General features: G+C 39.1%; 1 protein-coding gene across 7 annotated transcripts in view; it reads right to left on the reverse strand.

Moving 5' to 3' along the window:
• TENM2 (teneurin transmembrane protein 2) overlaps positions 1-17,298 on the reverse strand; it is a 1,152,237-nt gene that overhangs the window by 53,170 nt on the left and 1,081,769 nt on the right. For 5 of the 7 annotated variants that reach the window (XM_089531991.1, XM_089531984.1, XM_089531966.1 and 2 more), the window contains 5 exons: positions 14,950-15,211; positions 12,517-12,784; positions 10,247-10,390; positions 8,031-8,280; positions 5,597-5,617 (listed from right to left, as the gene is read on the reverse strand). In XM_089531991.1, the coding sequence (XP_089388117.1) occupies positions 5,597-5,617; positions 8,031-8,280; positions 10,247-10,390; positions 12,517-12,784; positions 14,950-15,211 (945 nt within the window). The remainder of the gene's footprint in view (positions 1-5,596; positions 5,618-8,030; positions 8,281-10,246; positions 10,391-12,516; positions 12,785-14,949; positions 15,212-17,298) is intronic. The other 2 variants (XM_089531975.1, XM_089531956.1) reach the window with 1 other exon arrangement.

A 17,298-nucleotide genomic window follows, 5' to 3' on the forward strand; every position in this document is an offset into this window, starting at 1 on the left:
GGCTTATTTCTCCTCATGTCTTCCTCACAGTTTACAGATGGCGTCAGCACCCAGCCTCAGCACTGGCATTATCAACAGACTTTTTGTTACCCCACTCTTTCTTTGAGGAAGCACAGCAGTGCTTCTTAAAGGGGTCTGCATTACAGTGCTGGAGAGAAGGTGCTGGTAATCCATTTATATCTAACACAGTGTTCTTTGGGCCTCTGCTCACCCTCTAAGAGAAGATTAAAAACAAAAGAAAACATCTATACTGACCTTTCCTGTCCTTTTTTTTTTTAATTCTTTGCTGAGAAACAAGTGAATAATGCAATTTCCCTTGCTGGATTAGCATTCTGTACTAACTGTGAAGTAGTACAGGCAATTTATTTGTGCTTCCACAGCTATGGTGCACCTACAGAATGATTGTAGCTGTCAAGCATATAATACCTTATGGCTTGAGGCAAGTCTATTTTTTTTGGAGGGGGGTCTTCATATCAAATACACTCATGATCTCAAAACAAAGAAACAAAACAAAAACATCCCCCTGTCCTTGCCACTGTTAATTATCACTTGCCACCACTGCAAACAGACTGTCTTTAACCTTTCTGGGCCAAAGATAAGAACCACATGACTATCCAGATGTTGTTGCATTGCAACTCCCAGCATTCTTTACCACTGGCTATGCTGGATAGGGTGGACAATCACATGATTAGCCACCCGTGTTCTGGAGACCTCTTTTTCTTGACAATTTAAAAGATCTGTTTATATTTAAAATAATCTAAATCTAAAATATCTGTTTATCTATTTACCAGCCCAGCATTACAGAACATTTAACTGTGTAGGTTGATAGTAAAGACTGAAAATCATTGAGCTGCAACCATCAGAATCACTAAGAACTGAAATACAATGGAAATGAAGACTGTTTAAATATGATTAAAAAGCAAACATTTTCTCTAGGGTTTCCAGAGTACAATTCCCATCCGTCCTAACCAATATAATAAATAGCGAGGAATGCTGGGAGTTGCGGTGTAATAATATAGCAAGGGCTACATGTTCCCCTTCCTTGGTATAAAAGAACAAAATACTGGTTGACTAAGTTATGAGATTTTTGGAGATATAATATCTGATTTACAAAATTGGAGATCTGAGATGCAGGAGAAAGGCAATCAACATCAGGTCCAATGACATGATTTAGCCAAAGAACAAAGCAGCTTTGCCTACTGCAGCCATGGTTTTTGGATTACTACTATTCCTGGGTGCTCCTTTCCTTTAATAGGGAAAATCTGCCGATGCTGGTCAAAGGATCCCTTTATTCTTGTTGACATGGAATCAGTCAATATTATAGATAGGGGCAACAGACCAGGCTTTTGAAAAGCTAATCAGGGAAGTTTTGAGAAATGAGACAATCCCATTGTCCATGCTAATGAGGGCTGAGTTGGAGGAATACTCATTATTCACACTCCATTTTCTAACCTAGAGATTTTACTGGTGCTCCAGTGCTTTATGCCAATGATGTAATTAATTGTATTTTGCATTTTATTGTTTTAAAGTTTAAGTTATAAAGAGAGTTTGCTTCCAAAGCCAGCCTGAAAATATTTTAAATAAGTGAATAAAAATATAAGTTATGAAAGACTCTAGTCTATCTAAAACAGCAATGAGTCCCTGTATCTGACAAGGAGCTAAGCTATTGTTCTGCTGAAGTCTTTCCCCTTATCTTGTAGGGTCAGTTGATGTCTTGAGATATTACCTTATTTCTAATAAATCTGTCTTGACAGCTGTTGGAGGTACAGAGCCAGTGAGCCACCTGCAAATTTAGAAATGTCAGCCTCAGCTATTCAAATAGGCAACTAGACTAAATGGAGAAGCTCCTGCACAAACATGCCTGACTTACAACAGGCAGATATAATGAGTATTTTAAATAAGATCTCTGCAGATGCCCCCCAGGGTGATATGGAGCAAACTTCTTCAAAAGCCAATGGAGGCTTTAAAAGTGAGCAGGACAAAGAATGAAAGTGAGAGCTCCAGTTATTTCTTCACAAACAAACTTATTGGTCTATGAAGAGTCAAACTCCTATGTTTTTTGAGAGCAACAAAAATGCCATGAGTCGGTTAAGCCGAGACAAGTATAGTTAGGTATTCTTGTGGACAAAATAGTTATGCAGTTGGACACTGATTGTGGGAGGATATATATGAAGGAAAATGTAGAAAAGTCAAAAATCAAATCCTTCATTGACTCTTTTGCTGGAAATATTGCCTGTAATGCTTGAATTGTCATAGCTGGATAACATGGGGCATGGGGCAGACAATGATGTATTTGGGATGATGCACAATGACGGCTGACACATCTTCCAAACTTATCACATTGGACTCCTGTTATAGTTAAGTATGGATATTGAGCTGACTGACGCTGCTCTGACGATAACCAATATGATCACTAGAGGCACACAGTGCTCTCTTGCAAAGATGTTCTTCAGTACAGAATAGGACAGTAAGGAAGGGAGATGATGGAGCTGGGAAAAGCCCAGCACTAGTAAACCAACTTGCGAAGCATGCCTTCCCTTCATCTGCACAACCCCATTCAGAGGTTTGTCTCTTGGTTTTGCTAAAATATTGACATATTGGGAGGATAGGTTAGAATGCTGGGAAATGGAGTGTTTTTATCATCACTATTAGTATCATTACAAAGCATGTGAAGATAGTACTGTGAGCAGTGAAACTGAGGGGGTATACAGACCGGCACTTTATACACTGCCTGTACGCAGACTAGGGCTAGGTAAGGGCTGAGCGTTTACATGGTCTGAAACCCTAGTCTGCCACCTGGGCACCATCTTGGGGTGTGCCCGTTCAGACAGCGTGAGCCATGATGATGTCCATCGTGCGCAGTGTCCAAACGGAGCTGCACATGAGGGCATCATAAGGCTGTGCAGCAGCCCTTATGATGCCCCTTCTAGAGTGCAAATAGGAGCACCGTTTCATGGCTTCTATTTGCACCGGGTTGGGGGTGTGGCATGCGGTTGCTGCGTCCTCAACCCAGCCCTGCCAGGGGCGTCACAGAGCCACCCCTTTCATATTCCATGGCCACCAAAGGACCACATACCCATTAGTACTTATCAGGCTGTTTGCATCTGTGCCTCTGTGCCCACTAATATTTTTTTGCATACCTGAGAACTTGTTTGCATACAAAGAAAGTGATAAGTTGTCTGTAAGTGGCCCTTTCAAATCCAAAATCCTTTGTGTATGGAAATGAAGTGGCAAGTCCAGTTTTAATGATGGTCCTTAGTGAACAAAGGCACTGGGAACTAGCCAATGTGTATGGAACTGTCATCTTCCAGCCTGGGAGGGAGTGAAAGAATAAGCCCAACTCCATCAGGTCTGGCCTCAATTAAGAAGAAGAGCCCTCCCTTCAGTCCATCTACCTTGGTCCAGGCCTCAGAGGGAGAGAAGAACTTCTGGACCTGATCCCCTTCCCCTCCACCATTCCCTTCTCCTTTTGTGTCGTGTTTTTTAGATTGTAAGCCTGAGGGCAGGGAACCGTCTAATTAAAATAATAATTGTAAGCCGCTCTGAGAGCCTTTAGGGCTGAAGGGTGGGGTATAAATACCGTAAATAAATAAATAAATAAATAGGCAAGATCAGTTTGGCTTCGGAAGTACCCTATAGATGGAGAGGATAGATGAGTGTAGGACACTCCCCTGAAGATGTGGTCAGATAGTGTTGAAATGAGTGTAGTGAGTCAGGATGCCCTTATCTTTGTTCAATCCATTGCTGAGGGACTGTAGTTTGTGGATGAATTCCAATTCTGCTGTTTCTCTTTCTAATCTACTTTTGTAGTTGTTTTGTTCAAGGACCATGGTTATGAGGTCTGAGATGGAGTGCTCAGGGAGATTGAAATTTCCTGTCATCGGTTTGTGTGTACGCCCATTCCTAATGTCTGATTTATGTCCATTTATCCTCTGGCCCTTGAAATAGGTTGAGGATAAAGAGAGAAAGTGAGAGGAGGAGAGTGAAACTGGCACATTTTAAAAGCAGCTGAAAAAGTGTTATGACAAGGGATTAATTTGGACTGTTGCTGCCTAACTGGGACAGTTGAAGGGTATGATAGACTAAAACTAGAAATACTTGTAAGATGATATTCATACAAATGATTCTGCAGAACCAGGTGGGGGAAAATTAATTCTGCTGAAGCTGGTTTACCTACTAAGGACTTCTAGTGTGAGGAAATCACCTTCCCCCAGTCAACTGGAAATTATCTGTATCTTTGTTCAGAACAGAACATGGATGTGATTTTTTTAAAAAAAACCCATTTATTATCTACTTTTTAATTCTTATGCACATTAATAACCTGCAGCTACATCTATTTATGCCAGTAGTGATGCATTCTTCCCATAAAACTGGCAAGAGTAATAAACTGAATAGAGACATTTTAATCCTGTGGGCCACGAATACCAGCTTTTCTTTGCTATGAGCAACAAAATGATTATAGCACAACACCATCTACTCAAATCGAACAGGCTGCTTAAAAGAGTGAGAGAAGAAGTGAGGGGGAAAAAAGAAGTAGCCTCCTTTTGATCACAAAGTGCAAACATTAATAGAATCCTGAATTCTTTTATCACGCTCATTTCACTATTATGGAAAAGAAATCCCATCCAAACAATTTAGAATTCCCTTCCTCTCTCTCTCTTTGTTTCAGCAGCTCAGTGTCATAAATGATAACATGTTGCTTTATTCATTATATTCAGCAAATGCAGAAAGAAGCTTACAGTATCTCAAGAGCCAAGTTTGAATTATAGGGCCAATATGTTAGCCTGGTCAAACTGGATCTATATGATAGCTCCTCTGCTGTTTTCCAAGCTGCATCTTATTTATTCAAATTGTAAATTATTTTATCTTGCAACAAATTGACTTCTGATGATCGGCAGCTCTGGGAATTGCCAAAGATGCCAGTGAATGGATGCAGGAATGTTTCATGCTTCTGCTGTGCTTCCCTTCTAATGTCTACAATGCTCAGGGTAGATGAACAAAATGTAGATTCATCTGAAGAGGGAACAGAGAAACTGACCAGAGAAGGAATGAACCCCCTTCGCACAGGAATTTAAAGTCTGTTTAACATTACTAATGAATTTGGTGGTTGGATACAATCTGTCCAACAGATTGACCAACTAATAACATTGTATTAAAGGGGTGGTGGTGGTGGTGAGGCTGAATCCAGAAACATTCATTAATGACTTGGAAATGAGTTTCCAACCCATTTCCAGTTCATTAGTGCCTTTCTGAACCTTCTCCAGCCTTTACAAAAGGCACTGCTGTAGTCTGCCTCAACCATTTAGGCCAATTACAGACTGTGGGAGAAATGTTCATATAAAAGTTAGCTTGGGGTTCATTATGCTTGCATTCCATTATATATTCCTAATTGCTGTCAGAACTTATTTGGTTGGTTTTTTGACTGCATTGTATAATTGCTAATGCTTATCATATTCATAACACACAATTAGCACATGAATGTTGCTGCATCTGATGCATTTAAAACAGGACAGTACACAAGACGCACCAAACAAAAAAGGCAAACACAACAGAACAAACAAACGATAGCAAATGATAACAGGAATTGTGGTCTTACCTATGTTTAAATTCTTTATTTCTTTACAGAAAGGAAACAGAAGAGGGTGGGGGAGAAAGAGAAAATGGTTAGGTGAAGAGACCATAAAGGAAACATAGCATTTTGTCTTATTCTGCTAGAGGAGATGGGCAAGGGAACCTCTTTTCATCTTTAGCCTTAGGTTAATTTTGGGATGAAGCACAACTGAAGGGGTTGTAAGCACTAGACCCTGCAGAAATAGTCCCTCAAGGCATTTTTTTGGTAAGAAACTTTCTAGCTCATTGAAAAAATGTATGGTGGAAAATTGTCCATCTTTGATTTTGACAGTGAAAGGAGTTGGTAACTATCTGTCAGCAGGTTTGGTGCAGTGTAAACCTGACAAAAGTTAAATGGGGTAATATCCTTTTTAGTCAAACAATGGCACCACAAGTACCACCCACCTAGAGTCTGCATTAGTCCCTAGCAGATTCCACTGTCAGCACAGCCATTCATCTTGCATGTAACAGAGCAATGAGATACTGTGTTTTGTAAATTCACCCCCATTAATCACATTAAATCTCAGCACTATCAGGTGAAATTTAACAAAATGAAGAATTCTATGTAGTTTACTTCATAAAGTTTACTTCAGGTAAGGGGAAACAGATGCATACATGCAAACAGAGAATTGATGGATGTTTGTGTCATCCAAAGAAATGCTTGTAACTCCATGACAGACATCTATCTTGAAGAATGAGCTTCTATATTTTCTGTCCTCTGACCTTCATTCTCTGAACCAGCAGAGGTCTCATATAATATCCTACCACATAAAGTTAATGCTTATAATGTCCTAGCTCCTCTCTCTCTCTCTCTCTCTCTCTCACACACACACACACACCAGGAATACATTCACATATGGCTCTTGATTTTCTTTTTATTGATTCTATGCAGGTAAACTGTATCAGAAACAATCCAGTTTCTGTCCAGGCATGCACAAATACAGCTACAGATAACAAACTGGAATAGAAATGGACTATAACATGATAAACCACACACCACACCTACAATAACTAACCTTTTATCTATCATTTGGCCATTGAGCTTTAGGTAGTCTTTGTGTGTGTGTGTGCGTTTGTGTGTGTGTGGAGGCAGGGGGCAAAGCTTTCCCCTTCAACTATTTCCATAAGGATAAAAGATAAGCTCTTATAGCTTTATTCTGGTCCAGCATCCTGTTTCTTATAAAGCCAGATACTTCGAGGAAGCCCACAATGAGGACAGCAACAACTTTCTCCTGGAATTTTACAGCTTCCCTCAAGCAGCATAGGCCATGTCCAAAAATTAACTTTTCCAAGCTCTGGCTAATAGCCACTGAGAAACCTACCATCCAATATATGGGCTTATTTTCTTGTCAGTGCTGCCTAACCCACTGGCCATAAACACACCTATTTCCACAGAAGTCACATTAAACCATTTATTTATTTATTTTTGTAAAACAGCACTTCTTTTTGGAGTACAGACCTTGTTCTACTACTTTCCCAAAATCTGCCAGGATTTTAGAATTTAAAGGAGAGAGCTGAGGTACCACCCTCATTTGAGTGCATGGGAATCTGCTTTACACTGAATCAGATCATTGTTTCAGCAGGGTCAATATTTTGTGTTCCGATTGTAAGCAGCAATCCAAAGTTTTGGACAGAAGTCTGAAGGCCACCTTATCTAGCACACATTTTCACTAAAGAAGTAAGGATTCTTCGTTTAAAAACTAATGTTATCTTCCAAATGATAAACACATAAAACATAACTAGTAAAATTATTCATATACCAGACACCACTGATACCTTTGCAGTATGTTCCTTGCCTTTCTCTTTTATTGTTCCTTCCTTCCTTCCTTCCTTCCTTCCTTCCTTCCTTCCTTCCTTCGCTTGTCTCATCTCTTATTTTTTCCTCTCATCTTTACTTCATTCCTTTAACCCTTGGAAACTTTATCTTTTTTGGCCTAATCTTTCTATTGCTTTTTCTTCATACTAGTACTCCATCCCTCCCTTCCTCCCTCTCTCCACATCTATGTATCTCTCTCCTTATTTTTAATTCCTCTGCCTCACAACTCTTCCTTTTTCTATACTTATATGACCTTTTATTACTTATCTACTTTTTTCTAAAACACACACACGTCTTTAATAATCTGGATTATTGTTTAACACCTTTATTGAATTATCAATATCCATTTTGTGTTTGGAGGAAGATCCCATCTGATTCCAGAGTGGTTCATTGGAAAACAATGTAACTAAATTTCTATTGGAAACTTTCTAGTAAGGGAAAAGACAGATTAAGGATGACTTTGTCAAGCATCCTTTCCTCATCTGAGGAATTCATTGTTCAGACAGTAAGATGTAATGGTGGGTAGCTGCAAACATCAACAATATAGGGAGCCACAAAGAAAAAGCAGGTACATTTGTAGCAGTATGCAGTGCAGTGGAATTACCTTAGTTCCAAAATGCTGGTGACGTTCCTAGAGGGAAAAATGCGTCGGATGTAGTTAAAATCCCCAACAAAAAGGCTTCCATCAATTCCTACAGCAAGTGCCACAGGGGCCAGCAATTTGTTTCCTTCAGCAAGCCCATTGCAACTTGGGCAGGAGATACTTCTTCGGCGACCATTTCCCATGATGCTGGTGATCACAGCTGGCTGCTGAGTTAGAAACTGATTCTCTCCACTGCCTTTGTGCAAAATACCTAACAATGAACAGAGATGGAATTATTCCTAATTTATGTTTCAATAATTTGGTGTTGCTGTTATGTAACTGTTTCACTGTGTTGGATTTTTAATCTCTACTGTTTAACATCTTGTTATGTGAGGCATCTGGTGAGGACTTGGTCTTAGATAGTCTTACAAATTATTATACAAATATAAATAAATAAAATAACCAATAAATAAGGAGTTGTAGAATACCACTCTTTTGCTGAGACATATTGCCACTATCTTCTGGCTGTGTGGGATCAAGCATTGCTTTCAATTTTTATTTCAGCTCACAACAGCACAGAAAAGCATGTGTATATAAGCAGAAAATAGAAAGGAGACAAGATCCAAGTGCTGCTAGATAGTCAATTGTTTCTTCTTTTGATAAGGCATTGCTAATATTTAATGGACCAGTCCTTTGGAGAGTGTTGTTGATCACTTGTGAATTTTGTTGAATGCCCCTGAAGAAAGCCTGCTTTCATACAGACTCAAACACTTAGAGCTTTTAAAAAGAATCAGTAGTTGACCATCTAGCAATACATGGGGTGTGTTGGTCTCTGTTGGTCTCTTTTCTATTTTCACCTTAAAACCAAGTCGGCTGCATCAAAGAACAGAGTTCTGCAGTGCTGGCAAGTAGGGCATTGGAGGATGATATGTCCAGCTGCCTTTCAACAGGGACTGGTGATGCACAAAGCAGAATCAAGAGCTCTGTGGGGTCCTGTTATAACTCCTCAGCCACTGTTGTTTGCAGATGGGAGTAAATTCGATGCACATTTTTTTCAGTGTCACACTCACCAGCACCACAGTGCACACTCAATGCAGCTGGCCAGATTTTAAGGTGGATTTGGGGACATTTGTGATTACAGCAATGGTACCATGACTGTGAATGTGAAGAGAGGAAAAAAAATCCTCTTCACCTGTGACCCTGTGAATGAGACACCTCCAAGACTCCCTGTTCTCAGCCACTCTGCTGAGGTCTTTCAGGTTCAGCACCATGACCTACCTGATTCAGTCTAGCCAGCTAGAATGCAGTCTTCTTTTTTGACTCCCTTCTATGTGGCTGTAAGTCTAAGGATGCTGTAAGTGACTAACCTTTGGCATTTAAAATGTGGTTTGCCATCAGCTTAGACATGTCCTTTACAAGCAATCTTCATATGCTAAGTGAAACTTTGTTTGGGTATAGACGATGTAGATCTGCCACCTTCACCATAAAGAGCAAAAAGTATCTTTGCTATTAGGTCCCTGCATAAACTACCAAGCACTATTTTTAGAGAAAACTACATTAATTCCATCATTCTAAAAAGAAGAAAAACTATCATGAAAAGTAGAGAGGAAGCAGGGAAGTGAATATCCTGCTTGTTTATACAGAAGTGTGATGCTCTGTCACCATAAGGTACTGAAATGGGTAAGTAAACTATGACAGGCTTCTTCCTCATGTGAACAAAAGAAAATATAGTAACTATTATTCTGTGATACAATGAGATTTTTTTTTTTTTTGCAGTTGGCACTTGAGAGATTTTGCACACTTTCAAAATGAATTTTTGTCCAATCATGCAATCAAAATGCAGAAGAACTGGATGAATTGTTTGCATCCTTTTGATCAACCAGCCTGGTTTTTCTGCTTGATGAGCAAGCAGGTGGTTAGCTACGGAAAAGGAAACTATGGTAGGAAGTGACACCAGTAAGATGGCAGACCAGGTGCTGTCAGATGTTTTGAGGGTAACCATGACAATTTTTTGTGGATTTTGGGCTATGTGGTCATGTTCTGGAAGAGTTTATTCAAAGAAGATGCCAGCTGCAGATGCTGGTGAAATATTAAGAATAAATTCTTCCAGAACACGGCCGCATAGCCCAAAAAACCACAAAAAACTATGGATGTTGGTCGTGAAAGCCTTAGAGTTCACATGACAATGGAGTCTGCATCTAAAGATTCAGAAGCAGAAATGAAAATCACTTACTTACCACTTTTTATATTAAGCACATGATGCTTATCCAAAGACCACCCCCCAAGTTTTGAGGGGTCAAGTTCAAATCCTTGCAGCAACGCAGTCCTTTTTTCCCATAAAATTAGACTGGGACAGGTCTCATACTCAAATCCCACAGACACTGAAAACAGATGCAGAGATATATGTGTGTACACAAATAGTTGTCCACTATGAAGTTGTCCACTATTATTACATTCAGATACAGTGGGCCCTTGCTATCCAGTGGGGTTTAGTTCCAGGACCCTCCAATGGATACCAAAATCTGTGGATGCTCGGCTCCCATTAAACACAATGGCATAATAAAATGATATTCCATATACAAAACGATAAAAGAAAGATTTTCTTTTTGGATTTTTCCCCTGAATATTTTCAAGCTATGAATGGTTGACTATGTGCATATGGAGGACTGATTGTATTTGACTACATTTGACCCTGAAACTTAGTTCATTTGTACTGAAGGAGAATCTGGGAGTCAAAGAGAAATGACTGATCTAATGGGTGGGAAAATCTGCTGTGATGCCGGTCAAAATTTTATTTTTAATTAGTTGAATGTTTTCAGCAATAGTGAGATGTAATATCTAGCTTCCATCTTTTATTTATTTGATCATGAAAAAATTGGTGAGAACAGCTCTATGGAAATATATTAAATGATGCACTAAATATATGTTAATAGGGTATCTGCAGAAAAGGAGTGCTATTATGTAGAGACCTTTGAAAATATGAAATTACAAGTGATAGCTTTTGCCAAATTGACTTTTGTTTCTCCAATTTTAATATGAACCCAGTTATTAGTTACTGTAATGGTAATGGATTCTGAAGAAGTCTTCATACATTATGTGCTAGGAAATGTGTTTACCACTGCACTTACACACAGCAGGAAGCCATGGCCAATGCCAGCTTCCTCAAACATGTATAAGCACGATACACATTCTGGAAAATGCTGGGCTTGTAATGAGTATTTTACATTTTAGCATACATATAGCATGTTTTGTGTGTTTGGTTGCTTAACAATAAAATCAGAAACCTAGCATGTTTGAACATATAACAAGGACTAAAAAGACCTGGGTGCAACACAGTTTGCTGTGAAGCTCAGTTATGGCCTAATGAAGTTAGGCCTTTTCTAAGTGTCATCTGTCCCATTAAAATGGGATAATTCCACCTACACTTCCCAGAGATCCTAAAGATACAAATGTGATAAAACAATAAACTGTGCCCTGATTCCCTGTTAAATTTAAAGCAATACATAGATAAAGATCCACCCAAAAGCTCCTCATCTTTACCACACAGATTCATTACATTACATTGTAATATAAAGTGAACCATCTGTGCAAAATGCCCAATAACACAGAAGCTTGGTTCACATAATTCTCCACAAAAGCACTGCAAACAACAAAACTGGGTCTTCACACAGAAGCCTAGGTTCACATTGCAGGCCATCTGTATGGTAAAGGTGAGAAGCTATAGCTACATCCCTCCTCCTGACTGAATAAACAGCCCAGTGCACAGTGTGGCTGTTGCTGTAAAATGCACAACAAAAATTTGTAATTTCAGATATATGGGTATATGATTCTCTGTGGTTCACTGAATTTGTGGGAATTGGGGATAGCCTAATTCTAGCTAGCTGGTTGAAAACAGGTTTCAGAAAGTAAGAATAACCAAGACTAATGATTCAGTGAGAAGAAGCACTAACAAGAAGCAAATGATTAACTGAATTTGTTCTAAATTTTCATTTCTTATGGATGCAGTACACTCCAAACAAATCTTAACTGAGGATCTGATATACAGGGTGTCTGCAATTCTATACAGAAGAGATTTGAAATTGCAAATATAATTTTTGGACACTCCAAATCTTTGCAATTCAGAATTAGGTTGTTAAATTTACAGGGTTTTTTGGGGAGGCGGGAATAACCATTCTTTTTTTCCAACCCCACCACATTTAGATACTAACATGAAATAATGATGCATCTTAGAAATGGCATTTTGATTTGCTATATGGCTATGCATTTGAATTTTTTTTTTCTGGCACATTTCATGTGTTGCATCTCCAAAGTTCTTTCCTTATGCTTTTCCAGCAATCCCTGATCCACTGATTATAGCACAGCCGAATCTCTTGGAACGGAGAGGGAAAAGATGAGTCATGGATGGAAGCTGGTATTAAGGGCTTGAGTTTTATTATTAACAATTATCATTGAGTTTCTACTTTAACTGGTTGTTGAAACTCAAAATGTGTATAATTTGATGGCGTACCTACAGCATCCGAGAGCCCATAAACCTTCTGACCATAGGCATCTGTTTTGTCCCAAATAAAAGTGTATGCCAAGTTGGGAGATGCTTGGAAAGACTTTTGAAAAAGATGGCCTTCCACTGCTACCATCAGGTGAACTTTAATTAAGTTTAGAGGCACAAGAGACTGTGTCATGGTGATCTTAAGCAAAGATTTGTATCCAGCAGTCCGGGAACTTAGATAGCAGAGTTTTATGTTGGCACCGGGGATTTCAATTTCTTCATGAAGAACCTGAATGAGAAACAAGAATATACATTCACTGTGAACTTTATGGAGCATATTCTTAAATTCATGGGTTATATTTATGGATTAAAGGTTTTTTTGGTGGGTTTGTTTTGTTTTGTTTTTGTTTTTGTTTTTTGCTTCGGGGAAGTTTTAGCCTGGCCTGCTCATGGCAGAACAATTTAAGATATAACATCTGTATTAATAACGTTTCAACCACTGTTATAATTTCTTTTGAAACCCACACTGCTAACTAAAGCATAAATAAGAACCACAGGTTTTATTGCTAGTTATGTGCAAGAGGACCGCAAGAGCCTGTAATTATATGAACGTGCAACTTCCACTGACAATCAACATAAACCAACAGGGAAGCCCAAAGGGAATGGAATAATAATTCTAATAGCCATGGAGATGCTGAAAAGGCCCCTCATCAACATATGTACCCTTGCTCAGATGAAAAAAACAAAAACCTAAAAACAAATTATTTCCAGTTTCACCCTTTTGTTTTTGCAACTAGTGGGTCAAAAGCAGGGGAGTGGGGAGAAAGTCAGGGTTTTTGAGATAAGAGGGGATCAGGTGAGTGGAGGAATATCCTCCTCATCTGTTTTCCTTATCTTCTCAAGTTCTTGACTGAGAAAAATGTGCCTGGGTAGAAGAAGCTTCAAAGAGGTAATCCATGGAGTGATGGGTGTGTGTGTGTCTCCTCTACTTGAGTGTCCCTTTTACTGCTAAAATTACCCCTCCTCCTTACATGTGATTGCTGTGAAGTTTAAACACACAGATCATTATGTCCAGTCTCTATTGCAAGGATCCAAGCTGGCGGAGCATATCCCCTCACCAGCATAGTTTTATTGGTCAACCAGGAAAGCAACAGATTTTCTCCTTCTTCTTCTCAGCTAGAGGCTTCTGGGCCCAACTCTGTGCCATCCTGGCCAATGATTGGCTTTGGAATGCCAATCATCTACCCTTGAAAACCTGGGAGAGGAGAAACAGCAGCAATCTGGACAAGGGCAAAAACTGTATCTTAGCTCCTGGATGCACAAGGGGAACTGGGATGTAGGGAGGAAACTGTGCTCAGGAGGTAAAGAGATACATCTAGAGGAACTGCCCAGGGAAGAACCTCCTGCTAAAATGACCTTTAAAGTATTTTTACTGAAGTAACTGGGAGTTTCACCAGTGTAAGCCACCTACACAATTCCAGCCAATGAGAAAAAAAGCTAAAGGAAGCGTAATACATTCAGTATGCAAATGAACAGGAAAAAGAATTAGTACAGGGGCTCCATGTGTTGAATTAAACAGAATTATTAATTATTCTGGTAGTTAACTGATGTACTCATATCTACAACAAGCAAACGATGAATCAGGAATCCAGTACTGGGAAGACAGAAGAAAGATGAGACACAAGTCTGACACATGTATTGTGCTAAGCTTCTTCAATAACTCCACAAGATACATGTGTAATACTCATGTCTGTCTTTATTGATGTGATGATGTCTTGAGTCTCCAACAGGTTTGTATCCAATTCTGTACAGAAAGGCAATGTCAGAAATGATCCACAAAGAACGTCTAGACATGTATTTCTTTTACAGCTTCACTTTTTGAAGTTTGACAAAAGAATGAAAGCTTTTCCCCAAACAGAGCCGATTTACACTTTAGGCAGTGGCAACAATTGCTGCATTTATATTGGGGTTCCTACAAAGTATACATCTAATGTGAAGGGCAAATAAATGTCTATAAACACATGAGAGAAACAAGCCAGTGACCCAACGGACAATCAAGGCATCCATATTGTGCCTGCTACAATGGGCCCTTGGTATCTACTGGGTTTTGTTTTCCAGGACAACCTGCAGATACCAAATTCTTGGCTACTGATATACAGTGGGGTAGTAAAATGGTGTCCTTTCTATAAAAAGTCAAAATCAAGGTCTGCTTTTTGGAATTTTAACAAAAAAAAATTCAGGCCATGAATGGTGAAGAATTCTTGGATACAGAGGGTCTCTGAGTTTTTGAATATGTCACCCCACTTTAGCCTTTGTATGATTCTGAATAGAATTAATGTAAAAAACAATTCTAGTCCTACCAAATATAAACTTGACCTGTAAAAAGGATTGCCATAGGGAACTAACAGGAAAAATAGAATGCTTGTAACATATTTTTACATTCATACTTGATACCTGGGTTTCTGGAACAATGGGATTTCGACCAGGAGCATCGCTGAAGAAAGTGGAAAGTGGTGATGAAATTATAACAGGGTCAGGGCGGATAAAACCACTGAGGTCACAGCTAGGAATAGAGTTCTCTTCAGTCTTCATTGCAAGTGTATCCATGGCATAGAAACTATTCCATGGCAGCCACACTGTCCTCTCTTGGCTCATGAATGGGGCTCGCTCAAAGTGTAAAGTGAGAGATGCTCCTCCATTAGCAATCAAGTCAAACCTAGAAAATGTGGAATCCACATCATAAATGGTTCTATAGTGATGCAAAAGAAGAGGCAAAGAACAGTGAGGGTCATAAAGACTAAACTGAAAAATATGTTAGAGCTGAAATAGTTATGTTAGATACTTAGATACATGGATTTCTATCTGTAGAGATAATCAGAGAAAAAGGGAGAAAAGAAGAGTTGAGACTAAAAAGATCTTGTCATACACACAACACACACACACACTATAGATGTTGAAGCCATGTCTATACTACCTGGCAGAGCCTTCTCTTCTAAGACCTCTGAGCATTGCAGTTCAAGTAGAGCTCTCAATTAAATAATTCTTAGTAACCTCACAAAAATAAAATTCACTGGCTTGCTGATGGGAAAACATAAAAGCAAAACAGCTTCAAAAATGATTAAAATGAGTAGTACAAACATGGCTTTAAAAAGGGTCCAAAGGACAACATCTACAAAATATCACCAGACTCAGTGTTAAGTAGAGCTTTTGTGAGTTAATCCTAGCATTGACAGAGATATCTTTTCATTAGAAAGGTTGTGGCAGATGGCAGAGAAAGAGCAATGATGGAAATTTGCATTATTGTCCTCTGTACTGAATCTCTTTTAGAAAGGGAGAGAATTCCCCCCCCCCCCCCGAATTTTAAAATAACTGAACATTTGCTCTAAGGAAACCTGATCAGTCTGTGACTTTCAAGCTGGAAACGTATATTCCTTGGGCAGTGACAACTCTCTGACAGAGGAGGGCTGAAATCTTCCCTGGTATTTGCCAAATTAGATCAATTGGACATCTTCTCTCTAGTCACTTAATCCAGGAAGCATGCCAACCTACCTTTGATAAGCACTCATAAGAGTGACAGATACAACTCACTCATTTCCAACAAGACTGGTACCCAGGATAAACGTCTGTAGGAACATCACTTGTTATCACCTATAATTCCCCATTCAAACCATACCAGAGATATCACCAGATTCTTTGCCCAGCCTAGTCAATTTCTCTCCACATGCGTTGGGTGGTAGGCTTGTTTTTGTTACCAGACAGGGGTATTTTTTGTTGTTGTTAACTGTTCTCGAGTTGATTTCCTCCCATGGCAACCCTGCTGATGAGACATCTCCAAGACCCCCTGTCCTCCACCACTCTGCCCAACTCCTGCAAACTCATACTTGTGATCTCTTTAATAGAGTCCATACATCTCACATGCGGCCTTTCTTTCTTTCTATTTCCCTCTACCTTTCCTAGCATAATTGTTTCCTAGCATTATTGTAACCAGACAGTTACCCAGCTTGAAAAGATTATCTATTAGTAACAGCAGGCATCAGAATCAGCCCCAAAAGCAACTTTAGATACTAATTCTATCCCCATGTCTACTCTTGAAAAACGACTACAGACCTAATTATTTCACCCATAACATCAGTTATAACACTTGCTCCAGTGTACTGGTAGTATATGCTATAATATGCCAGCAGTGCCCTAGTGCACTTTATATAGTAAAAATAGGCTAGGTTTTGTGCAAATATGAATGAATGAATGAATGAATGAATGAATGAATGAAAATCTGACATCAGAAACAGTGATATTCAAAAATCAGTTGGTGAACACATCGGTTTCCCAAGACACTGTTTCTGGACTCTTTGGACAAAATGAAAAATAAAAATAAAAATGCATGGCCATCTGTAGTAACACACTACTCTTGATTATTTGAAGAGTATGATAAATTTTGTATATTCCCTTCTGTCTTTCTCAGAATCCTATCCCTTATCGGGATGAATTTATTGGAAACCATGAGAGGTCTGGAGACATAACCATCCAGCTGAGACCCTGCAGACCACACTCATCAAAATATCTGAAAGTGGAAATAACCATATAATCACTTCTGGTTTTTTTTTTTGGGGGGGGGGGTGAAGGGGGCATTTATTTATTTATTTAATATCCCACATTTTCCCCAGCATATGATTCAAGGTGGCTTGCAACAGGGTAAGACAAAGTGCAGTTTAAAAAACCATTAAACTACAATTCTATTCCAAAGCACAAGTTAGAAACATTTTTCAAAACACATCAAAAAAGTAATAAACCAAATGCCTGTCT

The sequence above is a fragment of the Sceloporus occidentalis genome, unplaced genomic scaffold (genome assembly GCF_023333645.1).
Source record: "Sceloporus occidentalis isolate IW3139 unplaced genomic scaffold, rSceOcc1.0.p SCAF_1, whole genome shotgun sequence".
In the NCBI taxonomy this organism is placed as follows: domain Eukaryota; kingdom Metazoa; phylum Chordata; class Lepidosauria; order Squamata; family Phrynosomatidae; genus Sceloporus; species Sceloporus occidentalis.